The 27660-nt window shown below is 43.4% G+C and overlaps 1 protein-coding gene across 1 annotated transcript in view; it reads left to right on the forward strand.

Moving 5' to 3' along the window:
* Window positions 1-27660, forward strand: part of LOC143989047 (cytochrome P450 2K1-like) — a 104719-nt gene that overhangs the window by 43720 nt on the left and 33339 nt on the right. The window contains exons 3-4 of the mRNA XM_077489051.1: window positions 23646-23795; window positions 23885-24045. Coding sequence (XP_077345177.1) covers window positions 23646-23795; window positions 23885-24045 — 311 coding nt within the window. The remainder of the gene's footprint in view (window positions 1-23645; window positions 23796-23884; window positions 24046-27660) is intronic.

Below are 27660 nucleotides of genomic sequence, written 5' to 3' on the forward strand. Positions count from 1 at the left end.
GTCCACCACCCCCCCCCCCCCCCCACACACACACACACACAGTTAAAAAAAAACACCCAGGAAACATACTTAACCCTTTGATCACCCCTAGTGTTAACCCCTTTTTTTACAAAAAATATGTAGAAGAATACATATTGGCCTAAACTGATGAACAAATTAATTTTTTTTTATTTGAGGATATTTATTATAGCAAAAAGTAAAAATATTGTTTTTTTTTTTTAATTGTTGGTCTTTTTTGGTCGGATTTTTCCTTAAAACAGGTAATTTGCATCTTTGCTGTCAAAAAATCCAATTGTGTGTATGGGCCTTTAGCCAGTTTTCTATCCATTTACAAATTATCTTTCCAAGCGTATAGACTTTACCTTCCCCATGAGCCATGTGTGGGGAACTGTGTCAAATGCTTTTGCAAAATCCAAGTATTCTACGTACACAGCCACCCCCCTGTCCAAGATTTTACTTACCTCCTCATACAAAGAAATCAGATTTGTTTGACAACTTCTGTCTTTCATGAATCCATGCTGTCTGTTGCTTAAAATATTTTTTTCCAGCAAGAACTCGTCTATGTGGTCTTTTATTAAACTTTCCAGTATCTTCCCGACTATAGAATTTAAACTAACAAGTCTATAGTTACTTGGTAAAGACTTTGATCCTTTATTAAATATGGGCACCACATTGGCCCTACACCAATCCAGTGGTACTATTGCAGTCATTAACGAGTCCCTAGAAATTAGAAACAATGGCTTTGAAATGACAGAGCTCAATTCTTTTAGGATCCGTGGATGTGTGCCATCTGGCCCAGGTGCTTTATCCATGTTTATTACTTTTGAGCCATTATAGATCATTTGGGACTGTGCCACTACCACCCCCATTATGGACTTGAGCTCCCCGTGCTCCTTTGTATACACAGAGTTGAAAGTATATAATAAATTTGCCTTCTCTTTGTCCCCAGTCACCCACTCCAGATTATTTTGTAACCAGGATAAGATGAAAAAAAAAAGGCGGAACAAAAAGCCCAATAGAGATTCTTCTGAGTGTAGTGGTGCATTTCAAAACAGTATAGAGGTTTTTGAACAACCATATATGTTGTTATATGTATACCTGTAGGGTTAAGCAGCATGACATTGAGCCTGTGGGGAGCATATGGCTGTCTACACACAGACATTGATAGAAGGTTAGACTCAATGCTTGTTTGGGTTGTTTGGATGATGCTGCACTGCACAAAGTTAGGATTTCAAAATTTTGAAGTGAAATATAGCTGATGGTTGCCTACATTCCTGAATTTCTAGTACATGGAACAGAAGCCCTCATAAATGGGACTTTGAATGGCAACTATTGCATAATGAATTGTAATTCTTAGTACTTTATATAAAAATATACACAACTTATTATGTCTAGGCTTGTGCAATTCGTTTCGTAACGAATCGAAATTTGGACGAATTTTGCATCTTTCGGACATTCGGATGCATCCGAATGTCCGAATAAAAGAATAACGAATAACAACTAATACGAAAGAAATATAAAAAAAGAATTCGAATGAATTCGACATGATTCGGTAATTCTTTAAAGATCTAATGAAACAAAAGGTCAGCTCAAAGTAAATCTTATAGTCTAATCAGCTAATTAAGTTTGTGCCGGAGGATTGATTACTGGCAAAGTGCATTGCTGAGAACTGAGTTAGAAGGGTGTTGTATTGTATTTGAGCCGAGGAGAAGAGACACTGTCATTGTGTGTGTTAAAAGATTCAATAAACAAACGACTTTCCAAACTCCGAATCATTATCACAAATGTCTATATATACATAAATAGCTCATTTCAACGAATACGAACGAATGAATTCGACACTCTAGGAATAATAACGAATTATCCAAAAACGTATTAACGTAACATAACGAATATAACAGAACAAAATGATGTATTTTACGAATAACAACGAACCAAAACTTCCATTGTGCAGAAGTCTAATTATGTCACAAAATATAAAAACATAGCATTATGCAATAGTACTGTTGCCATTCAAAGTCCAATTTATGAGGTTTCTCTTCAAAGTTAGGATCCTGGTACACATTGGGGTTGATTAACAAAAGGCAAATAGGTTGTGGATTGCAAGTGCAGCTGCAATCCATGCACATGATTGGATGATGGAAAATCAGCTGAGCTTTCCCTCATTTCAGAGATTCCCCTCAGATCTAGTGCAACTGCACTTGCAGTCCACAACCTATTTGCCTTCAGTAAATCTATCTCATTGACATACCGCCCACCATTGATGATCAAGGACTGTAGCTGGTGAGTGTAGCTTCACCTATAGCATCCCCCCTGATAAAGGGATTTCACACATCTTCAAAGTGCTGAATTTCACACAAAATCACACTAAACTATCCTCAATTGCCAAATGGGAACAAATCCTTAACTTCTCAACAGATGTTACAACATGGCAATTTGCTGAGAAAGCCCCACTTAAATTCTCTAGATGCCTCACTGGGAAACTGCACAGAAACTCCTACACCATTGGTACCAGACACCAACAAAACTTGCCCGCATCTTTCCCTCACACTCTGCTGCCTGCTGAAGAGGATGTGCCGACCCAGGATCCACCATCCACATCTGGTGGGCCTGTCCATTACTTGTCCCTTTTTGGAATAAGGTGCACAACACGCCCCCCCCCCCCAACAAGCCTTATAAAGGATTTGACCTAGATTTGTGACCTTTTCCATACCATTCCAGTCTTAAACATATCTAGCATGCAACTGGAACAGCAACCTTCTTACTACAAGTCAAAAACGACACGCCACGCTCAATCAGCACCTCCAGTTGGAACTTATGAATGCAAAAGCACATCTTTTAGAACCTAAACTACAGGAACCTTGGACCAATTACTATGCAAGGATCACCACCCCTAATGCCACGTACACATGAGCGGACTTCTCGTCGGACTGAACTCCGAAGGACTTTTCAACGGAGTTACGACGGAGTTCCGCTGAAAATCTGACTTGCGTACACACGATCACATCAAAGTCTGACCGATCCAGGTCTGACGAGACTATAAAACGGAAGTTCAATAGCTCGTGCGCCACCCTTTGGGCTACTTCTGCTAATTTTGTGTTTACCTCGTGTTAGTAGAAGTTCGGTGAGAGAGGATTTGAGCTTTTCAGACTTGTGTTTTTCAGATCGTTTAACGGTTTGTGCTTGTGAGGTTTGTATCTGCTTTTCAGTGCATGTATTCAGTTCACATTGGTTTATTCAGTGTGTTCTTGTCCGCTTGTTGCTGGCTTTTCACAGTCCTTGCTGTTCTTCAGTGTGTTCTGTTAAGTTTGTTCTGACCAGCTCGACTGTTTTGAAGCCATGTTGCATGTATGTACTGGTCGTAGAGTTCATGCTTTGCTTGGGCTAGGTGTTGAAGTTCATTCTTCAACCCAAACCCAGTCCATGAACAGGGTGGGGAGGAGTTTATGGATGAAGAATTGATTGCTCCAGCATGACCAATTGTCTCACATGCCTTTGCTTCGTGAGATCCGTGAGAATACTCCTGACAATTTCAGGAACTTTCTCAGGATGATGGACCCCGTTTTTCACAGTGTTTTGGCTTTGCTGACCCCTTATATCAGCAGGCCGGATACCTGCATGAGGTAAGCCATCACTCTGGAGCAGAATCTAGTCACCACGTTGCGATACTTGGCGACTGGGAGAAGCCTTCAGGACCTCAAGTTCTCGACAAGCATCTCCCCCCAGGCTCTGGGGATCATTATCCCAGAGACCTGTTCTGCCATCATTCAGGTCCTGCAAAAGGACTATATTAAGGTAAGATTTATCCTTTAACATCACATTTTATTGTATTTAATGTTTGCTAATGTATTGTAATTCTTTCCTCAATCCCTAATTACCATGACTGCAATATGCTGTGAATGTCCCCTTTGTTCTCATGCATGCTATAATCTTTTATTGCTCCTTTTTTGTCCTTCATGCATGTAAAGGTAGGTCCTTGCTCTGTTAGGTGCTCGATTTCCCTCTTCCTATCTCGCCTAGGCCGTGGTCTGGATAAACTTGGGAGTCCCATTCACCGGTGAGATAATCAAGGCACATACACGAGATGTACGTGAATAATGATTACAATTTAATGTTTTGAATACAACAGGTTATATGCTGAAACAGTTGGGGTGGCGCCCTGTGGAGTAGCCAATCAGGGATGCGCTCGTAGCTATACACCAAGCTTTTCCTAGTAACAGGTTTATTGACAGAACAAGCAAAATAAGCAGAAATTGTCTTCACGGCAAAGCACGTCATTAACCTTCACGAGATAAGAATAAGTCTACGATATTCAACAATATTCAACAATATTGTGCTAATAGTCTGTGGTCCAGACGTTCTAGGTCAGAGACAATATAAGATAGTTGCATATCTTGGCTTTCTATGTACAAACTCTCGCGGCCAAGGGCATTCAAGGAAAACAGCATGTTTTCCAAATAGCAAGCATTTATGTCAAAAGTAATTAGAATTCTAGCTTGGTCATACAAAGTTTTAAAATGGATGACAGTATAACAAAATGGAGACTTGTTAATCCTTATAATCCCTCCTGTGATCATAACTTTGGCACGAAGTTATCGATCATCCTCTATACCAGACATTCTTGGAAAAAGCCATAAGTGCTTTCTCTTCGTCATTGGGCTTGGTTGCTATTGTTGGATGGGAAACCTTGGAGGCTGCTATGCAGCAGCACTTGGCGATCACATAGAACATTACTATCAACAACACTATCATCACTAATACGAGAAATATTTTCTTAAAAAATCCCAGTATTGTTGGGGCTAAAGAAAACGTTTTACTGTCCTGGGGGGGTAATTTGTTCCGTGCTACCTTTACTTCTAAACCTTTGTTGTTATTATTATTATGATTACTGGGCCTTGGAACTAATGCTCTTCTGTCTAGTGATCGGTTCTCAGTACCTTTTGAGCTTCTTGTAAACCCACACGACCCTGTCATGATACATGACATCATGACTATAGAAAAAACCACAAAAGTCAATACTATCGACCAGAGCAAAATGGTGTGTAGTGCATACTGATCTTCTAAGCCCCTGTCCCTTTCTTTTTGCAAAGACTTCAGTCCGAGCTGGTGGGAGGAGGAGGAAAGTCCAGGGAGATTCTGACAAACTGTTCCTGGAGGGTCTGTAGGTTCGTCTCTGGGGTCCCTTTGGTGGTGGCGTCCTCCTGTTGGTCTTGGGCAAGTGTCCTCTGGGGGTGTTCTGGAGTCGGTGGAGGTTCGGGGCATTTTTTTAGTCTGCTGGCATGGATCCACTGAGGGGTGTAGTCTGTGAGGACAGCAGTCCTGGAGACCTTCTCCACGTTCCATGGACCGGAGTAGATGGGCCCCACGTGCTTCCGTTGGGCAAGCTGCTTGATCAACACTTTATCCCCCGGGATGAATGGGTGAGTAGGTTCTGTTGGAAGAGGAGAAAAGGTGACAGCAACTTGTTCATTATGTTCTTCTATTGTACTTACCAGATGTTTCACGTACTCTTCCTGTAAAGAATATATGTTAATGTCAGTCTGTGCATCTAATGCTTTTAGTTGTGTTTGTGCTGGGGCACCCATTAGGATTTCGAATGGTGACAAACGTGTCCTAGAGTGGGGGGTGGTTCTGATTTGGAACAATATTCCTGGCACAGGCATTTGATACTTCCCTTTTGTTTGGGCATGTGGGTGAAGTCTATTTGTAGGTCCTGTAGTGGGCCTAGGGGTGGGGGCAACTGGCCGTGTATACCATGTCGCTTACCCTGCGTGTTGTTTTGAGCGCATGTGAGGCATGACTTTGTTAGGGTGTTTGCATGGTTCTTTAGATTTAACTGTGCAGAAAGTTTTTTCATACAGCTGTTGCAAGGGTTGGGACCCTATATGTCCGGGACCATGCAGGTAGGAAAGGATGAGGGCCGAGCTGGCTTCAGGGATCCCAATGACCCCTCCATTTGTCCAAAGGCCTCTTTGGTCTTTGGACAATCCTTGCTGGACCCAGAAAAGGACATCAGCGTCTGTGGCCATGGATTGGATTTGGGCTGCAACTGAGGGGAAATCTGGCGCTGAAAAATCTTGTTGGAAAAATATCGTGGTAGGGGCGGGTGGATGTGTGGAGGAATTTGCCGCCGCTCGAGCGCATCTATCCGCAAGGGCGTTGCCTCGGGCAATGTAGCTACCAGTGGTGGTGTGAGCCTTGACTTTAATAATCGCCAAATGTTTGGGCAGTAGTATAGCCTGGAGAAGGGCCAGGATATGCTCCTTGTTGGCTATAATTTTGTTGTCAGCCGTTCTAAACCCCCTGTTAGCCCAGATCACCCCGAAATCGTGAACCACACCGAAGGCGTATCGACTATCAGTGTAAATATTGACATCCCTATTTGTGAACAGGATACATGCTCTGGTGAGGGCTACCAGTTCTGCGACCTGTGCCGAGGAAGGCGGAAGTGGCTTAGCCTCCAGAACCAGATCTGGGAGTTGTACTACCGCGTATCCTGTCAGAAAAGTGGAATCCGAAGGGCGCGAGCAACTGCCGTCCACAAAAACTTCCTCTGCACCGGCCAGAGGTACGTCTGTTAAGTCCCTACGTGGGGAGGTGACTCGGTCCAACACTTTTGTGCAGTCATGCATTTTGGATGGTTCACCATAATTCATGAGTTTGAGCAGAGAATGTAATAGCCTGAGGATGGGGGAGGTGTCAGAGGTGTGTTTGATGGTCAGATTGGAGGTGTTTAGAAGAATGATTTCATACCCGCTGGCTCTTTGGGTGGTCATATGTTGTGTATTGAGGTTTTGGATAAGGTGGGTGACTGAGTGGGTAGTGTATACAGTTAGGGGGTGTCCCAGAACTAACTTGTTGGCCTCTTGGATGGCCATGGCACATGCGGCCATGTTCTGGAGGCAAGCAGGCATGCCCTGGACCTGGAGTGGGAGTTTCTTTGAAAGGAAAGCCACCGGTCGGTAAGAATTACCGTGCTCTTGGGCAAGAACTGCTGCAAAGGCAGATCCATTAACTACACAATATAGATAAAAAGTTTTCCTGTAGTCCACTAGTCCTAAGGCCGGGGCGGAGGCAAGGGAGGAGAGGAGGGTGTTAAATGAGTGTAACATTTCCTCCGTCCATTCCACCACTTTTGGCGCAGTGGAGAGCGTGGCCCTCCTCAGAATGGAGTCATGAAATGAGCAGTCAGGGATCCATTGCCGGCAATAGACGATTGCTCCCAGGAAAGACAAGAGGGCGGCCTTGTCCCTGGGTGGCTGCAGAGCGTTAAGGGCTGCGGCACGGTGGGGGGAAACACTTCTCTCTCCCTTGTTGAGGATGCACCCCAAGTACTCTACAGTAGGGGTCACCCACTGTATCTTTTTCCGTGAGGCCAAGTGACCTGCCTTGGCTAGGTGATCCAGCAAGTTTTTTGAGTCTTCTTCACAAGCTTCTGGGGTGGGGCTGCAGAGAAGGAGGTCATCCACATATTGGATGAGTACCGACCCGGCGCTCGATTGCCAGGATTTGACTGTCTCATTCAATACCATAGAGAAGGCTGCCGGGCTGTCCACATAGCCCTGCAGTAGGCGGGTCCAGGTCAGTTGCCCCCTCCCCCCCCTCCCCCCAAGAAAAAGCAAACATGGGCTGGGCCAGTGGATCCACAGGGATGCTAAAAAAAGCGTTAGCTAAGTCAATTACTGTGTAGGCCACAGAGTTTGCCGGTATGCAAGAAAAAATAAAGGCAATGTCTGAGACCAGAGGGGGGAGGGGAACCACCATTTTGTTGACTGCCCTGAGGTCCTGTACCAAGCGCCATTCCCCGCTTGCCTTTCTCACTGGGTATATGGGGGTGTTCCATGAGCTGATGACGGGTGTCAGGATGCCCATGGCTACATACCTATTGATGAGGGGTGTAATCCCCTCAATTTTGTCAGAATGTAGTGCATATTGTTTTTGAAAAACAGGTACTGAGTCTGGGCGCATTTGGGGGGTGTAAGGGGTACATGGGATGAAACCTACACTCGCGTTATTCTCTGCCCAAATAGCATGGGTTTCCAGGGAGGCAGGTAAGAGTACAAAATACCCTTTTTTGGATTGTCTCTTTGGGCCTTGTAAGTCGCAGAGTGCGGAGCTGGCAGTTACTGCTCCCTGTGGATCAAATTTGATCACCACTCCCAGTTTGGACATTATGTCCCCTCCCATCAGGGAGACTGGGCATTGGGGCAGGATGGCAAACCGTTGTTGGCAAAGTAGCACCCCCTCCGGGGTGGTTACTGATAAGGGTGGGGTGATAGGGTGGGTAACAGGAGTCCCATTGATACCTATGGAGCTTCCCTCAGAACATTGTGGCGTGTCAAAGGTCACATCATTGATGGAGCTAGAGGTGGCACCAGTGTCAATGAGAAAACAAATGCGTTTTCCATCTACACCCAGGATCACCTGGGGTAGGCTCCTCCAGGACACATTGTAACATACCAGGCTGAGGGAAGGGACATACTCCAGGCAGCCCTATGTCCTGCTTGAGGGTTGGGTGGCAGGCCATTGCATGGGAATAGGGGCTGGTGGGGGTGGTGGAACACGAAGGGCGGCATTGTTAGGTGGAGGGGGTCCTTGGGGTCCTTGATAGGGCTGGTGATATCTGGGGCCTGACACTGGTCCTTGGTAAGTGGGGGTACGTTGATGTTGTGGAGTTGAAGGAAAGGCGTTAGGGTAACGCCTTCGTCCATTTCCTTTCCCCCAAGGTCCCGTTTGGCCCCTACGGTAGGGACAATTGGACTTCCAATGTCCCATTTGACCACAGTTGAAACAACCCTGGTCTGGTGGTTGGCGGGCATATTCTGGTCTTCGAGTGGGGGCATATGGTTGGAGTGCCATTAAAGGGGTTGGGGGTTCAAATGTGTTATAAAATAACCCCCCTTTTTGTTCAAAAACCCCGGAAGTTTCCCTGGAGCGGGTGTCTGACATGAAATCCTCCGGGGGTTGGGTAGCCCATTTGGGGTTAATTAATTTTAGCAGCTGTACTACTTTTGGCTCCCCTCCGGCCATTACAGTAGTGGTAAAAAGGGACCCACTATAAAAGGGATTATTTCTGGGGCGTTCAGGGGTGTAGTTATAGGGGCCGAGGGTATTGGTTTTCCTTCTGTGAGGGCATGATTTTTGGCATGCTTTTTTTTATAAATTTTTAGAGGGGCTTCCCATATCTTGCAAGATTTTTTCATGTAATCTACATCCTACTTCCCGGGGGGGTATGAGTGCTTATGTAACTGACAAATCTTTTTTACTACATGCCAATCTTCTGTGTTGCAGGGGCCCGCGGGACCTATATCATGGATCCCTAATTGCTGGCACCTTTCCCTAACCTGACTCCAAAATGGTTCTACATAGGGACCGGGCACTATAGTCTGCACATACTGATAGGGAGTAGGTTGTTCATAAGGGGTCCCGTCTTTGCCTACAATATTCCCCATTATGGGGGGGTGTTAGGAGATGCTTGGTAAGGGGGCAGAGGTGATAGCAGCCAGTGGCACGAATCACCTGTTGTTGAACTTCTTCCAGGGAAGATTCAGCAAGGAGGTGGGTTTCACTGACTGGGCTATGCAGGTTTATTCTGACTAGCGTGACAACGGGAGATGTTTCGTCCTGGGGGTACACAGGGCGTTCTCCTAGTCTAGTGGAATATCCCCCTGGGCGAGTGGCTATCAATATCAGGATATCAATTTGTTTAAGAAACAATAAACCAACAGTACAGTGAGGGCAAGGGTTAACAATTTCACAGCAATCTGGATCACAAGGTAAAGACATTGAAAGAACAGCAAAATACAAAAAAAACTATTGAAAAGGCAAGTTTGAAATACTTACGTAACCTGGAAAGAAAAACATGAACAACTAAATCACATACAATCGTTTTACATGACCAGATAAAATGAAAAATATGAACAACTAAATCACATACAATCGTTTTACATGACTAGATAAAATGTGCACTGTGTTTGATTTGATCAAATTACCCTTCGGGCGTCCCTTGAACATCCGACCTTATTTGGGGAGGGCGCAATCTATTGCTTCCCTTCCCTGTAATGTTCCTCTTTAATCTATTTTACTTAATAGTTTTAAGTCAGGCCAACCTAGCCGGACTCTCTTTTAATCTATTTTACTTAATAGTTTTAAGTCAGGCCAACCTAGCTGGACTCTCTTTTTTAGGTACGAGCCCTCTACTTCTCCCGATGGGCCAGCCTAGCCCACCGCGGAGGCACAGCAGCAATACAGGTCCCGCACGTGGCGGTCACCGCGGCAGTATGAGTGACACCAAAAGATCCTCACCAATAAGGTAAATAAATCAGTAGTCACTCACCTGCCGATCGATGACCCCACTTCTGGTACCAGCTGTAAAGGTAGGTCCTTGCTCTGTTAGGTGCTCGATTTCCCTCTTCCTATCTCACCTAGGCCGTGGTCTGGATAAACTTGGGAGTCTCATTCACCGGTGAGATAATCAAGGCACATACACAAGATGTACGTGAATAATGATTACAATTTAATGTTTTGAATACAACAGGTTATATGCTGAAACAGTTGGGGTGGCGCCCTGTGGAGTAGCCAATCAGGGATGCGCTCGTAGCTATACACCAAGCTTTTCCTAGTAACAGGTTTATTGACAGAACAAGCAAAATAAGCAGAAATTGTCTTCACGGCAAAGCACGTCATTAACCTTCACGAGATAAGAATAAGTCTACGATATTCAACAATATTCAACAATATTGTGCTAATAGTCTGTGGTCCAGACGTTCTAGGTCAGAGACAATATAAGATAGTTGCATATCTTGGCTTTCTATGTACAAACTCTCGCGGCCAAGGGCATTCAAGGAAAACAGCATGTTTTCCAAATAGCAAGCATTTATGTCAAAAGTAATTAGAATTCTAGCTTGGTCATACAAAGTTTTAAAATGGATGACAGTATAACAAAATGGAGACTTGTTAATCCTTATAATGCATATTTGCCTTCACTAACCTCCCCAGCATGCTATGTTGGGCCCATATCCGCCTAGTGTAGTCACTTAACAATGTATTTTGTTAGCTCTATTGTAGTGCTTTACCCTAAACACCCCCTTAAAATGTGTCCAAATGCTTTGTGTGTCCTTAAATTAATCTATAAGCCCCCCCTTAAAATGTGTCCAAGTGGTCTGTGTGTCCTTAAATTAATGTATAAGCCCCCCCTCCCTTAAAATGTGTCCAAATGGTCTGTGTGTTCTTAAATTAATTTATAAGCCCCCCCCCCCTTAAAATGTGTCCAAATGGTCTGTGTGTCCTTAAATTAATTTATAAGCCCCCCGCCCCTTAAATGTTATCAATGGGCCATCAGAGGGGGTGAGGAATCTGATAAGTGGGCCTTATATTTTAGTCTTTAAATAATACTTAAAATAAATGATATACTGATATTGGGCAAGAATATTTTTTGTGTAATGTGCTTGCAATGTTATGTGCAAAATTACTTATATATTTTTTTCTTGTTTGACTCCCCAGTTTCCTTCAATGCCACAGGAATAGCAAACTGTGGCATCCCATTTTGCCACCTGTTGGGACTTTCCCAACTGTGGAGGGTCTATAGATGGGAAGAACGTCCACATTGTACCACCACCGCATTCGGGGTCATACTATTTTAACTATAAGGAGTTTCATAGTATTGTGTTAATGGCGGTGGTGTTGGCACAATATGAATTTCTGTATGTGGACGTGGGGAAGAATGGCCGGATGTCGGATGGAGGAGTCTTCACCCAGACAAAGTTCTACCAGCATCTCCAGTGTGGTGGCCTGGGATTGTCACCTGATGCAGATAACTTGAAAGGACTCCCCTTTGTCTTCATTGCAGATGAAGCCTTTGGTCTGGGGGAGCACCTGATGAGGCCATTCCCCCAAAAGACCCTCACCCCGGAGAGGATGGTTTTTAACTACCCGCTGGCCAGAGCGAGAAGAGTTGTGGAGAAGGCCTTCCGGATAATGGCCAGCCGGTTCTGCCTGTTTCTGACAGCCATGCATCTGGCGGAATACAAACTTAATCATGTCGTCCTAGCATGCTGCCTCCTGCACAATTTTTTTATAAAAAATTCAAGAAATGATCTTGCATCAGTTGGGCCTGAGGCTGAACTTCCAGAGAATCCTCTGACGTGCCTGACTACTGGCCGTACTGGCTTGGCCCCCCAAAGCGCCCGTGAAGTTCGGGATAAATATGTAAATTATTTTTCAGGTAGGGGGGCCATTGCAATGTCAGACAATGTCTAATTTTTATGAATAAAAAAAAATTATCAGATAAAATCTAGAAATGTATTTATTGTTTGCTTTTCTTTTTGGCTGTCTCCTAGGTTCTCCTAGTGCACTTGTAGTGCCAAGTGTATTTTCCTTTAGTAAATAAGCCCCATTGTCACTGTAAACACCAAATAACTAAGCCACACCCAAGCCACACATTGTTTTTTTTTTATTACATTCATTTTTATTGAAGAGACTTATACATACAATGACATAAAACATAAGCAGTAAGGGTCTGAATGTGTTTCACATTCATAGGGTTATAGTGTATATTATTGAAATCCTGCTATCAACATTTCCATCAGGAGTATTTTTTCCATTAAAGTCGTGTGGTAACAAAGACCTCATTGCAAAACAGTAGATCATACAGAGAGAGGAAAAGTATAACAAAAGTCAATTAACATAACTTAAAACTAGTAGGAATAGTCTCGACATCTCCACACAGGCAACGTCAGGAGCCATTATCTCTCCCCGTTTGGGGCAAAATATTATAATCTACCGATGTTCCACCCAGGACGTCCATAGCTTCCAGTGAAAGCCAAAGGACCGTTTTGTACCTTGTCTACATGCCAGTATGTGCTCAAATAAAAAATGACCGTGTTTATCTGTGTGTAACACGCACATTCACATTCATTTTATGAGGGAAGTTTCAGGAAAAAAACCTACATTTTAAATAAGGAACTTTGAAGCAAAATAAAGGTCAGTGCCCATCTCCAGCCTCACCATTGCCATCAATGCAGACTGATCAATGCCTGTCTGCAGCCTCACAATTGCCATCAATGCAGCCTTGCCATTGCCATCAATGCAGCAGACTCACCATTGCCACAAATTCAGGAACAGGGAGGGGGCGGGACGAGCACTGACAGATTGCATACAATGAGAATCTCCTATGATAGACAGAACAATGGTCTAATGGCTTCCCAGGAGACGGGACTTCCTATTACAGAGGCTGCCAAGTAAACAGGAGATTCTTACTGAATGTAATCTGATGGCGCTTGTCCTGCCCCCCTCCCTGTCCCCTCCTAGGCAGCTAAAATTGTAGTATTGGCGTATAACACGCACATGCTATTTGCACCCAATTTTCATGGTGAAAAAGTGAGTGTTATACGCCAATAAATACAGTATACTTCACCATATCTATTACTTCTGATACACTAGGTGCTAGGTTCGTCTTCAATTTCCTGACTATACGCATCCTTGCAGCTAACAAAATATGGGTAACTATTCTGCGACAGTTGGGAGGGAAAGAATCCACACCAATATTAAGGATTGCTAGAGCTGCTGTAGGGGGGGTGATTATCTAAGTGATCTCAGAAATCAAACAACACAGTTTATTCCAGAAACTTGTTGAATGTCTACATAATGAAAAGAAATATACATTATCTGCCCTACTCCTCCGCAGCCCCTCCAGCACAGTGGGGAATGTGATGGGACAAACTTTGAGATTCTGTATGGTGTGACATACCATCTCAAGGCAATTTTGTGGGAAAGTTCATTTAGATGCTTGGTAAATAGTTTTAGTAGCTGTTTTCCACTGGGCAGTAGTGAACCGGGTTCCCAAATCTAACTCCCATTTTAAGTATGGTGCAGATGTAGCACTTACCCCCGAAGGATCGACTGATTTGATTTGGGCTTACCGATTACCTCCTCCAGCTCGTACTCATTGTCCTTGTCTAGGGGTTCCCAGGGTTGATAACCCAGTAACTGTAGAGACCGACACCTGAATTCCTTGTTAGGATTTTTATTTTGCATAAAGCTATTGAAAAAACTCAGTCTCTAAGTTGGGAATAGAGGATATAAGGGTAAAGTGTAGCTCAGGTGCTTGGAACTGCTAACCTCAATAAAATTCTCTCTATGTACACGATCCAGGGAACAGCCGATCGCAACTGTATTCTTTAACTGTTGGATAAATCCTCAAGATTTGGGTTTAGCAGCCAGCAGGTAATTCTAGCTTTTCAAAGTCTCTCACACAGACTTGGTTGGAAACTTAGTTACAACTGGAAGGGTAGAGGTAGGAACTTTTCTTACTGTACCAGAATCTTTCAGCCAGTCCAGTGATACTGTAAGAATTGTGGATTCAATCAATGTCCATGGAAGCTCAGCTTCCAAGCTCTTACCGAGTAGCCAGCCATGTGCGTGGCTCTCTTACTGAAGAGTCCCCCCCCCCGGTCGCGTGTAGAGTTGCCGGGCCTCTCCAAACTCGAGATGGCACCGGAACACCCTAGAATCCTCCTTCCAGTTACTGCACCTCGAACTAGCCAGTTCCGAGGCTCGGAAACGGATGGATCCGCACCCCAGGCCATGAGGGCCCCTGACGGCTGGTCAGGAGGACAAGGACCACTGAGTCAGCAACAACTTCTGGACCGGAACCCAGAACCACATGACTTAAGCACCTTAAGTACCTTTTCACAGATTATGCAGTGAGAAAAGAGCCGCCCACTGATTGGTTCCGAGATAAGATTGGTACCCAATGCGTCCAACCAGACTGTGTTCTAAAGCCTCCCACAGGTGTACAACCCCACCTATGACCAGGCAAAACTCCTATACAGCCCAGCCAGACTGATGCCAAAGTAAAATTTAGCACCATTAACCCCAAAACTGACTACAGTTTTGAGCAAAAACTAAATTTAAACACATAGCGCGTACTCATTAGGAGTACCGGTGCTACACAAATTTATGGAAGCTGAGTTTATCTTGTAAAAGGTTATAGAAGAGCGAGGGTCCTTTTGTCACGCAGGCTATGTTAGTGAGATATTGCCAGCTTTGTGTATGCACGTATATGTCGGGAGAAGTAAGAGAGTTTAGAAAGTACGAGATTCTAACTTGTGTGAAATGTTCTGTAGTAGGTATGCCAAATTTGGTGTGAATCTCTTTGAAAGGCCGAAGAGACTTACCCTTAAGTATCTGGGTTAGATTAAGGATTCCCTTCTCCCTCCACCTTTGCAGAGATAAGTTTGGGATTGCCACTTCCAGGGCCTCTAATGGGACTGGAACCAGAGTTTTCTGTGTTTTCTGTGGGACATATGGGTCGCTAACCAATAATCTTTTAGTTTTAAGAATTTTGTGTGTTGCTGCTATAGAGGTATCTGGGTTTGTTAAGAATATAATTATATCGTCAGCAAACAGATTTATGACATGAGAATTGGTCTGAAAGGTGAAGCCCGCGATTTGGGAAGATGATCTTATTGCCTCTCACATGGGTTCAATTAATAAATTGAAAATAGTCGGGCATAGGGGAAAACCCTGTCAGGTTTCATTTGTAAATAAAAAAGGGAGAGGACAATGTGTTAAAGGTATATACTTTCGCCGATGGTGTGGAATACAGCGCCGGTATAGCGGCCAATATAGGTCCTGTAAACCCAAACTTCCTCGGCACGCTTTGCATATACTGCCAATGGATGCGGTCAAATGCCTTCTCTGCATCCAGAGAAAGGAGCAGAGAAGGCATCCGACTGGCCCCAGCATATTGAATCAAATCTATCACCCTCCTAGTTGCATCTGATGCTTGACGTCCAGTTATAAACTCTGTTTGGTCCAGTTTAATGAGAGTGGGTAGGATAAGGGTCAACCTATGTGCGATAACCTTGGCGTAGAGTTTAAGGTCTGTGTTTAGCAATGATATGGGCCTATAGTTGGCTGGGCAAGTAGGTTCCTTATCAGGCTTTAGTATCGTTACTATATAGGCTTATAACATCTCTTGGGGGAATGAGGCCGAGGTTATTACCGCTGCAAATACCGGAGAGAGATTTGGAGTAATGATTTCTTAAAATTGCTTATAGTAATCGTTTGATAGGCAATTGGGTCCTGGAGATTTCCCTAGAGGTAGAGATATGATAGCTTTACTAATCTCTTGGGGAGTTATCGTGCATTGAGATCTTGCAATTGATCACTTATCAGAGTGGGCAATTTAAGAGAAGATAGAAAGGATGTGATCTTCTCTTGCTTTGGTTGTGGGGTGTTCGGGTCCTCTTTTAACTCTTTTTAGGCCGCTATAGTAGGAAGCAAAGACATCCGCAATTCCTTTTGGATTAATTATTTTAGTTTTGGTACTAGGGTCTATAAGGTATTCAATGTTGGATCCAATGTTGGATTGGATTTTTAGCTTTCAGCCTGTTGGCTAAGAATTTGCCTGCTTTATTACCTGATGAATAGTTTGTTAGTTTAAGGCCTTTAAAGTGTTTATCATATTGTTCTAATAATAGCAGTCTCAGTGTTGTGCGCAATTCGGACAACTCAGAGGCTGCAGATTGGGATGGGTTTTTCTTATTGTCAGTTTCAATAGACTGAATCTCTCTCAGCAATTCATTGAGCCGCATCAACCTTTGCCTTTTGATACGTGAACACATTTGTATAAAAATACCTCTTATAAAGGCCTTGTGGGCGCACCAAACCGTAAATGGGTCAGAGACTGATTGGGAGTTGTTTTGGAAGAACTCCCGAAGTTGCCTATTAATATCTGCTACATTTTGTGCTGAGTTAAATATTTGTGAATTGACCCTCCAAATACATGCAGGGTTGGGTGTGTAGTCCCCCAGCACAGATATCGATACAGGGGCATCATCTGACCATGTTTTATTGTGAATACTGGAGGAGGACACAGCCTGGAGCACATTTTTATCCACTAAAACCATATCTAGTCTAGAGTATGAGTTATGGCATGCTGAGTGGAAGGTAAAATTCCTATCCTCGGCGTGTTGGCACCTCCAAACATTGTAGAGATCTTCCCTATGAAATAGAGGTTGAAGTGCCGGATGGGAGCATGCAGGTTTGGATGACATGTCCAACATAGGATCAGCAGTCACGCTAAAGTCTCCACAGATGATCAAGGGTCCTCTTTTGATTTTTGCAAGTCTGGAGAATAGTTTCCTTGCAAAGCATAGCTGGTGCTTATTTGGTGCATAAGCATGCACTATTGTTGTTAATCTCACTCAGGAGAATCAAAAATCGGCCTTCTGGATCACTGAAGGAGTTGTGCATTTTAAAAGCAACTGTGTTTTTGATCGCTATGAGTACTCCTTTCTTTTTGTGAGAGGCTGAGGCAGTAAAGATATGTGGAAATTTTTTATGATTAAAAGTAGGTGGCGCTGAGGCTTGAAAGTGCATTTCTTGTAAACAAATTAAGTCACTTCCCAACTTAAGGGCCTCTTTCCAAAGGGAGGCATCTTTAAAACCAGGGTGGTTGAGTCCTCGTACGTTAAAAGAGGTTATTTTAAATGCCATGGGACCCTGTAGGTGTGGACGGCAATCCTTCACACAATCCGGAGAGAGGATCCATTGAAGCAGTAGGTTGAGACTCGCTACAAGTAGTAAAAACCAAAACAGAAAAGAAAACAGAACATAACAGCAACTGGTTATTAAAAAGGAGAAAGCGATCCCAGATGGGACCTGATTGCAGTACCACTGTACAAATCTCCCTTGGAAAGCTCCAATTAACCGGGTGGTTGTATTAAGCTCTTTTACATTAAGCTGAGGTGACTACGTCACATGGTTTTTTATGTTTCCGCTTATGGGAAAGTCTCTGCCACTCGTCTTGGGTATTCACTTTAGAGAGTGATGAGTTAGTATTGGGATCTTGTTCTGGCAAAATGTCCCAGTTATGAAGGAGCACAAGTCCTTCTTCTACGGATATAATCACGGAGGAAGTGTTGTTCCGGATGATAGTTAATTTCGTTGGGTATCTCCAGCGGTATGTGATGCCAAGGTTTCTGAGGGCTTTTATGATGGGCAAGAACGATCTCCTTTTCCGTAAGGTGTATTGAGAGAGATCTCCAAAGAGCTGTAGAATCATTCACGTAGCTGCTCTTTTTTGCGAAAAGTAGTCATAAGCTGGTCTTTCACGTGGTAAAAATGTACCCTCATTATCACGTCCCTGGGGACATCCTCATGAAGAAAGGGAGGTTTCGGCAATCGATGAATCCTATCGATTACCACTTCGGATGCTGGTATAGAAGGCAGGGTTGCTCGAATTCAATCGCATGCATATTGGTTTAATTGTGCCATTTGTACAGATTTGGGGACACCTCTGATCTTTAGATTGTTCCATCTGGAGTGATCCTCGATGTCTGCGATTTTAGCTTTAAGGATCTCAATTTGGTCATCTTGCTCATTGTATGCATCTATTAGCATGTTATGTGATGTTGCAAATTCGCCCATCTTATGCTCAATGTGATCTACCCTGCCTCCCAGCCCATCCACATCAGCTTTAAACTTGGTGACACATTGCAGCATGTCTGCATTTAAAGAGGCTCTTAGGGAAGTCAGCATGTCCTTTAGTATAGCCTCAAAGACAGGCTGGTTAGTGGCAGGGAAAGAGTTAAAAGTGTCTGACAGTTCTTTGGTAGTAGTAGCAGAGATGCAGCCTGGGCTTACCTCAATCAGTGAAGAGTCCACGGTCTGGGTTTACTTTTTGCTGGGCTCTGCATCATTGGGAGTGGAGACCACTGGCAATCTGGAGTAGCTCCTGTCTCAGGTGTCCATTCAGCCGCATGGCAGCCCCCCCCAGAAGCACACATTGTTGATTAGCAAACTTTTTTAATCTGTGCACATTCAAATGTGCGTTTATAAAAAAAAAAAATTAAATATATATTTAAAAAAAATAGATTTTTTTTTTGTTTTAAAAAACTATTTTTTTTTTTCAAACATAACATATACACAACTCTGGAACTTACAAAGTTCAACATTGAAAAACTGAATGCAATATCAGACATTATAGTGTCAAAAATGTTTTGATATTGCCTTCATCAGATAGGGTGATGTCACCCCTGTAAAAGCCACATTTTGAAGATGCACACAATCTCCCATCATGGGAGAGCAATGGACGTGTTTTGTGGGTGCAATCCCTTCCTCTCACCTACTAGTGTTATGAGGAAGGGGTTGCACCCACAAAATGCATACATTGAGATTCCCTGATGGCAGATAGCACAAGTTGACACACCACGTGCATCTTCAAAACTTAGCTTTTACATTTTTTTAAATCTTTTTATTTTTTATCAATGTTTATTGGAATTATAACCGTTTACAGAATAGTACAGAGTCTTTGAAATTTAAAATCTTAAAAACAGAATCTAGTCATCTAAAAAGGAAATGAAGAACATGATCGATTTTGTTTTAGGGAAAAAGGGATTAGATTCTGCCCAAAACATTGATTGCGTTCTTCATTTCCTGCTGTATATTGTCCAGCTTATTGCGCATGATGTCCAGGCTATTGCGCATGGCATCAATCTCCCCATTCCAGCCCGTGATCTGGCCAATCAGTCTTTGGAGCGCTGTCACTTGTAAATGGTTCCCCTTCCACAACCAGCACATGACCTAAAATTTATGAAAAAACATGTATTTAGAAATATGCAGGCATACATAGATTCATAGATTACCTGAAGCTGGGGTATCGGACACTCACCTGGTGGGGTGGTCATCTCACCCACTTCCTCCACCTCTCCTTCCTCCACATCCTCGGGGGGCGCTGGTGCTTGGAAATGGTTCTGCCGCTTCCCCTTCCCCTTCCACAACCAGCACATCACCTAAAATTGATGAAAAAACATGTATTTAGAAATATGCAGGCATACATAGATTCATAGATTACCTGAAGCTGGGGTGTCGGACACTCACCTGCTGGGGTGCACATCTCGCCTCCTTCCTCCACCTCTCCTTCCTCCACATCCTCGGGGGTGGGGCTAACTTCCCATTCAGGCCCGTGAGGTCGGGGGTCCCTGGGATCCTGCTGTCTGAGTCTTTTATCCCCTATGAGAATGAAACAAAAGGTATACTCAGCACACAGATATTTGAGTCCAGAAATAGGAATATGAAGCATTGCTTAGAAGTGGTGTACAATTGTCTGTTTGGGAAGAGATCCAAGTTGAAGACATGATTAAAACTCCCTTTTAAATAAACTGCAATACTTATCTTTTTTGTCCAAGTTTCACAGATGGAAACACCCCAAGTATCCCCTGGAGCCCCTGTGTGGGTTACCCTAAAAAATGTTCTCTGGTGTCCCAGACTACTGCTCCTGAGTCCAGATGTGTAAACGGCTGCCAAGTCCTCTCGTTACATTCCAGTGAATGAAGTTTGCTATTCATTCTAGTTTCAAAGACATCTAGACAACAATGTCCTAAACCTCTTTTAATAAGACAAATTACCAAGATCAAAATGTTGTTTAAAACCTGTATCAACTAAATACACCGTATAATTTTTCAAACAATGTTTCCTACTAACAATGTTTCCTATGAACGCTTACTGTGTCCATGGACATGAAAGTAGCCATTTTAAAATTGCACAACAGTAAAGAAAATCACATTGGGGCAGCATGCAAGTTAATAATCAGAATAGGAATAGGCGACAAGTACTTACTTTTTTGAAACACCTTCTTTATTCTACTGTATTGATCCGGCTATCTCAGTTTAAGGTCGGACCAGCATTTCCTCAATTGGTCTTTCGAGCGTCGTACCCCAAAATTCTGCTGCAGGGTCTTTACAACTTTGGACATGATTTTGGCCTTGCGCAAATTCGGCTGGGTGTACGGCCCATGCTTCCCATCATAATCCTTCCTCTGCACGATGTCCACCATCTCCACCATCTCTTCAAAGGCCATATTGGAGGCCTTAAATCTCTTCTTCCCGGATCGGGACGTTTCGAGCTCCAGGCTTTCCTCGTTAGTGAAAAAGAATTAACCTGCGCGGGGCTGGATTAACGTAGGGGCTATTGGAGCTGCAGCTCCAGGCCCCTACCTTAATATAGGCCCAGCCACCCAAAAAGGACATGGGAAGCAATGGGTCAATGGGAAGAGATCTCCCCTGACGGGCCCTGCATTCCACATGCACCGCCTGGGCAGAGTGGTGGGATTGTTAATGGGCACTGCATGAGCAGTCCTAACAGAAGCCTGGGGCATGCCAATGCAGGGCTCTTACAGAAGTCTGGGGCTTCCATAGTGTTAGGCCTGCGCAGCTGCAGTCTTTCAGCTCAGAGTGCACACCAATGCACGGCCCTTACAGAAACTTGGCAAGTCAAATGCCAGGCTTCCCTAGTGTTATGCCTGTGCGGCTGCACACTTCTGAGTTTGGGCGCATGCCAGCACAGGCTTTTGGAAAGCAGAAGGGTGCCCAATAAAAGGCCCACCAAAATCCTCAGCACCAAGCACATGATGCTATTAATCCGGCTCTGAACCTGCTATGTCTCCACCATGTTGCTCCTACTGCACACTGCAGAGAGAAGGGGCGGGGAATATTCATAAAAAGAATGTCCAGGGCAGGTGACGCGCGGCGGAGTTTCAAACATGCGCACTGTATATAAAGCTAAAACGCACGTTAGCTTTATATACAGAGATCAGGAGAAATAATCCAGAAATCTGTTTGTGAGAACTCTGTGAATATGAGCAGAAAAACAACGCTGCATTTATAAAAGATCACAGAATTTGCAGCGTAAGGAATGTGCTAGCTCCAATATGAACTCTAGTTTTAACAGACTGAGCGATTCCGTCTCTCATGCTTCAGAGCATGCTTTGTTTTTGGTCCGTCGGAACAGCATACAAATGAACAAATTTCTCCATAGGAACTGTTTCTGGCGGAAAGATTTGAAACGTGTTCTATTTCTTAAGTCCATCTGATTTTTAGACAGCAAAGGTCCGATGAAGCCCACACACATGATCGAAATTGCTTTGCTGTCAAACGGTCCAGTCGTGTGTACGCGGCATAAGAGTATTAACTTCAGGGACCTTGGAGGAGGGTATTTACTTGGAATAGACACTGAAGGACTAGATCCTGGCCATGTAACCTCTGAGGAAGTTCCTATGGGGAGAAAATGCATTAAGGTATAAGTAGCTCGATGTGGTCCCTGACCAGGCATATATCAGCTGTCCAGGCGGATACAAAGTCTGCTGGTGGAGATACAAGCAGGAATGCAAAAGGATGCTGAAAGATGATCTCTGAATTCATTGGGGATTAAAGTGGACAGTTTTGATAACTTGGCTAGCTGCACTGAGGTGTCTTGGGACTGAAATACTCTATGAGCACTACAAAACTCCCCCATTGTGTAAGGCTCTGGGTAAAGATATATATTACTTTAACTGATGCTCTGCACAAGTAATGGAGTGTGTCCACTCTCATCTGTGACTCAAACTGTATTTGAGCCTGACCCGTGCTAAACTTTCTCTGTGGAGGCAAGGTCAAAGCTGCTGATTTACTGGCCTCCTTTACATGTTCTGCATAACCATGTCAGTTACTCTCTAGTAGGGATGAGCTGAACACCCCCTGCCTCGGTTCACAGCAGAACATGCGAACAGGCAAAATATTTGTTCAAACACGCAAACACAATTAAAGTCTATGGGACATGAACATGAAAAATCAAAAGTGCTAATTTTAAAGGCTTATATGCAAGTTATTGCCATAAAAAGTGTTTGGGGACCTGGGTCCTGCCCCAGGGGACATAGATCAATGCAAAAAAAAGTTTTAAAAATGGCAGTTTTTTCGGGAGCAGTGATTTTATTAATGCTTAAAGTGAAACAATAAAAGCCTGAAGGGCCTGGTATGGAATTTGGGGGGGGCCCCACACATTTTTTTTTTCATTTTGGTTTGGGGTTCCCCTTAATATTCATACCAGACCCAAAGATGTTACAGTACAGCACATGCCCGCACACCCCTCCTCCCCTCCCCCCCATGACATTAGGTGGGGGGCCTTCTCCTGTCATCTGCTGCCACGATACAAAAACAGCATGGCCATGTAGGGTTCCGCTCCCACACAGCCATGTCACTTATTCACAGCTTCCTGTAAATTAATGAACCACGAGGGTGCTAGTGAGCGCTGTCATTGTTCATTGATTCTTCCTGAAGTTCAGTAACTGTCTGCCAGTACAGCAGGTATGGACAGACAGCTCACTCAGAGTCTGCAAGTTTCTGGAATTGCATCCGTGATATGCTGATCACTTAGCGCAATGCTTTACAGGCCGCAGTGTTTAAAAAATAATAAATGCACTTTTTATTTTACCTGCAAAAATATGCACACTTATTTAATTTTTTTACAATAATTGAACCTATCCTTTAAATAAAATTCAGCTTTATATTGTACTTTTGCACTGGTTGTTACACTGCTATCTGCTAGGTATTATACTGATTACATGCTTCTATGAAGATTAAATATACTATCAGGATCTATTTGGATTTTTTGTTACAATATTTCTGTTACAATATTTCAATGTGTTGAATCAAAGTGATATATTGTAATTTTTCACAAATATTTAGTAGTTTCTGCTCAATTTAATTGCCAATGTGGGTGCTTGATTGTTCAGTTTATTTATTTTTATATAAAAATCCATACCTCCATGCCTACAGTGTCTGCTGTAAAGATATAATGTATGCTAACAATGTTGAAATTCTCAGGACTTGTTCACTCACGTGGTGAAAACTGGAAGGTGATGAGAAGATTTACCCTGACAACCTTGCGTGATTTTGGGATGGGGAAAAGTTCTATTGAAGAGAAAATTATTGAAGAATGTTCTTACGTAATTAAAAGTTTTGAATCTTTAAAAGGTAACATTTGATTGGTTACAACAGGAACAATTCAATTTCCAAGACCAGCATTACATGTTTTTGACATTTGGTTTAAATTTTCATTACAGGAAAGCCATTCGATAACACAATGATGATAAATGCTGCAGTGGCTAATATCATTGTTTCAGTATTACTTGGACATCGAATGGACTACAAAGATGTGCAATTTAAGAGGCTTATGACTTTGACGAATGAAAACATTAGACTTTTGGGAAGTTCAATGGTTGGGGTAATATATATTTCCTATTTACTACAATTTTAATTTAGCATTACTTCTCACATAACAAAAGTGTTTCCCAAAGTTTAGGACATGTACCTCTGTAATGATCAGGCTTAAACCTTTGGCAATTACTGGTCATTGCTCAGTAGAGAGGGGCCAAACACCCCCATGTTTGGTTCGCTCGTGCGCACCTCTGGGAAATGCAGCACTGCGATCAGGGATAAGGCATGTTCCTCGGGATACAGTCCATCCCCGATCAGGATAAAGAGCCAATGAAGATGTTTTTTTTTGCCACGTGACTGGCTGTGTCCAATCACAGCTGGCCACATGTGTTGTCCTCGCTCTTGCCGCTCATGTGCGCCCCGGGGGTCATGCAGCAAAGTGATCAACGATGAGGTATGTCCCTTCAGAGCCCATCAGAGTACCTGCAGTATCTCCAGCCCATCAGAGTACCTGAGTACCTATCCACAGCCCATCAGAGTACCTGAGTACCTATCTGCTTCACATCAGAGTACCCAAGTACCTGTCTCCAGCCCATCAGAGCACCTGAGTACCTCGTGAGGTCACTTTATGGGCCTTTTACATTGTCCTGCTGCTCCAGGGCCTTCACAGATGTTATAGGCAGTCAGGAAATTATATGTGTAATTTATACTCCTATAGAATGCCTGAAGGTGCTACTTGGATGTTGGGCCTCTATATGTGACCAGGCTGTGTAAAAGTCTCACACATGTGGTATCACCATACTCAGGAGGAGTAGCAGAATGTATTTTGGAGGGTAATTTTAGCTATGTATATGCTATGTGCTAGAAATATCTCATAAATTGGCAACTTTGCATAAAAAAAAAAAAAAATCATTGTTCCTCTTAGAATATACACAGGAGTGTTCACTTTCCAAAATGGGGTCATTTTGTGGGCATTTTCATTGTCCTGGTGCTCCAGGGCCTTCAAAGGTGTGATAGGTATTCAGGAAATTATATGTGTAATTTATGCTCCTAGAACACCTGACAGTGCTCCTTGCATGATGGGTCTCTGTATGTGGCCAAGCTGTGTAAAAGTCTCACATATGTGGCATTGCCATACTCAGGAGGAGTATCAGAATGTATTGCATCTATGCCGTGTGTAAGGCCGCGTACACACGCGGGGACTGTTCGCCCAACTTTGTCCGTCAAACAGTTTCAGCGGACAGTCCGCTCAAAATTAGCATGGATGGACTTGCCCACACACGATGAACGAACAGTCCGCTGAAACCGTGCGCGATGACGTGAACGGCACGTACGACGGGACTAGAAAACGACGTCCTATACACTGCAATGCAAACTTCGGCGTGTAAATCCTTTCTGAGCATGTGCGGAACTTAGTTTGACGAACAAGCCTACACACGAGGGGACTGTTCGCTGAAACAAAGTTTCAGCGGACAGTTTTTCGGAATTTCCGAAAAACTTTGTTCAGCAGACTGTCCGCTGAAACTGTTGAGCGAACAGTCCCCGCGTGTGTACGCGGCCTTAGTAATACTGTATGTAACTTGTTAATATGACAATTCTGTGTAAAAAATAAATAAATAATTTCTTACATTTCCTAAGAATCGTGGGAAAAATTACAACTTCAAAAAACTCACCATGCCTCTTACTGTCTACTTTCCAAAAAATTTCAGGGCCTCAAGAAATGAGGCCATCAGTACATCAAGTGTGATCAGGTATGATCAATTTTCAATGATTGGTACCATAGCTTGTAGACTCTATAACACAAGATGTATGAGATGTCAGCGCATGTTGGATTAATAATGGGGTTCATCCGCTCCTGGGAAAGACAATCTTCTCACTGGTGAAGAGGCAGCTGATGGGCCCAGGGATGCCGGTGCTTCCCATCGCTTCCAGACACTCAGGACAGCTCGCAGACATCGGTGTATGTCATTTCCCGTTGGAGATAGAGTGGGGAGGAGCGCGCTTTCAGAACATCCATGCTCCTTCATCAGGCTATCCTGGGAGGCTTTGTCTTTAACAGCTGTTATATAGGCAAGGGCGGGTGGCCCCACCCTTGCCTATATAAGAGTTATCAATGCAAAAAGACAGCAGTCGTGGGGAGGCCTCCCATGTTGGCAGAGTTTTTTTTCTATTTTTTGGGTCCAATGGGCGGCGTGATTGAAGATGGATGGACATCATGGGACACTTTTTTTCTTTTTTAATAAAGGAATTGTCAAAAACTGTCTGTTGTGGTTTTTACATTTTTATAACTTTTTTTAGTGAATGGGTGGGGACTGGGGGCCTCCTTGTTAAAAGGGGCTTCCCGATTCCGATAAGCCTCTCCCACAGACCCCGACAACCAATGACCAGGGTTGTCAGGAAGATGCTCTTGTCCCCATCAAAATGGGGACAAGGTGCTTTGGGGGGACCCCAAAACACCCTTCCCAAGTTGAGGACATTTGGCCTGGTACGGTTCAGGTGGGGCGTGCTCGCTCCTCCCCCCATCCTGTCCTCCAGGCTACATGCTCATATAAGGGTCTGGTATGAATCTTGAGGGGCCCCCTCTGCGATTTTTTTAAACATTTTGGCGTGGAGTTCTCATTAAAATCCACACCAGATGTGAAGGGTCTGGTATGGACCGGGGTGATTTTTTTTTCCTGGATTTTTCATCTATATTGCTGGGAGCAATACATTACAGCTGCAAGCAAGTTTAACCACTTTCAGACCGGACCATTTTGCTGGTCAATGACCAGAGGTCTTTTTACAATTTGGCACTGCGCTGCTTTAACTGGTAATTGCGCGGTCATGCAATGTTGTACCCAAACAAAATTTGCGTCCTTTTCTTCCCAAAAATAGAGCTTTCTTTTAAAGGTATTTGACTGACTCTGCGATTTTTATTTTTTGCGATATAAACGTAAAAAGACCGCAAATTTTGAAAAAAAATGATATTTTCTACTTTTTGTTATTAGAAAAATCCAATAAACTCAATTTTAGTCATACATTTAGGCCAAAATGTATTTAGCTACATGTCTTTGGTAAAAAAAAAGTAAATAACTGTATATTTATTGGTTTGCGCAAAAGTTGTCACATCTACAAACTAAGGTATGTTTTCTGGAATTTACGCAGCTTTTAGTTTATGACTGCCTATCTCATTTCTTGAGGTGCTAAAATGGCAGGGCAGTACAAAACCCCCCCAAATGACCCCATTTTGGAAAGTAGATACCCTAAGGAAATTGATAAGAGGCATGTTGAGCCCATTGAATATTTTATTTTTTTGCTTCAAGCGATTGAATAATGACAAAAAAAAAAATTATTTTTTTTTTTACACAAAGTTGTCACTAAATGATATATTGCTCACACATGCCATGGTTATATGTGGAATTGTACCCCAAAATACATTCTGCTGCTTCTCCTGAGTACGGGGATACTACATGTGGTCGACTTTTTGGAAGCCTAGCCGCGTAAGGGGCCCCGAAAGCCAAGCACCGCCTTCAGGATTTCTAAGGGCATACATTTGTAATTTCACTCCTCACTACCTATCACAGTTTTGAAGGCCATAAAATGCCAATATGGCACAAAACCCCCACAAATGACCCCATTTTAGAAAGTAGACACCCCAAGCTATTTGCTGAGAGGCATGTTGAGTCCATGGAATATTTTATAT

The sequence above is a fragment of the Lithobates pipiens genome, unplaced genomic scaffold, assembly GCF_037356315.1.
Source record: "Lithobates pipiens isolate NorthernLeopardFrog02 unplaced genomic scaffold, aLitPip1_a1.2 Scaffold_18, whole genome shotgun sequence".
Taxonomy (NCBI): domain Eukaryota; kingdom Metazoa; phylum Chordata; class Amphibia; order Anura; family Ranidae; genus Lithobates; species Lithobates pipiens.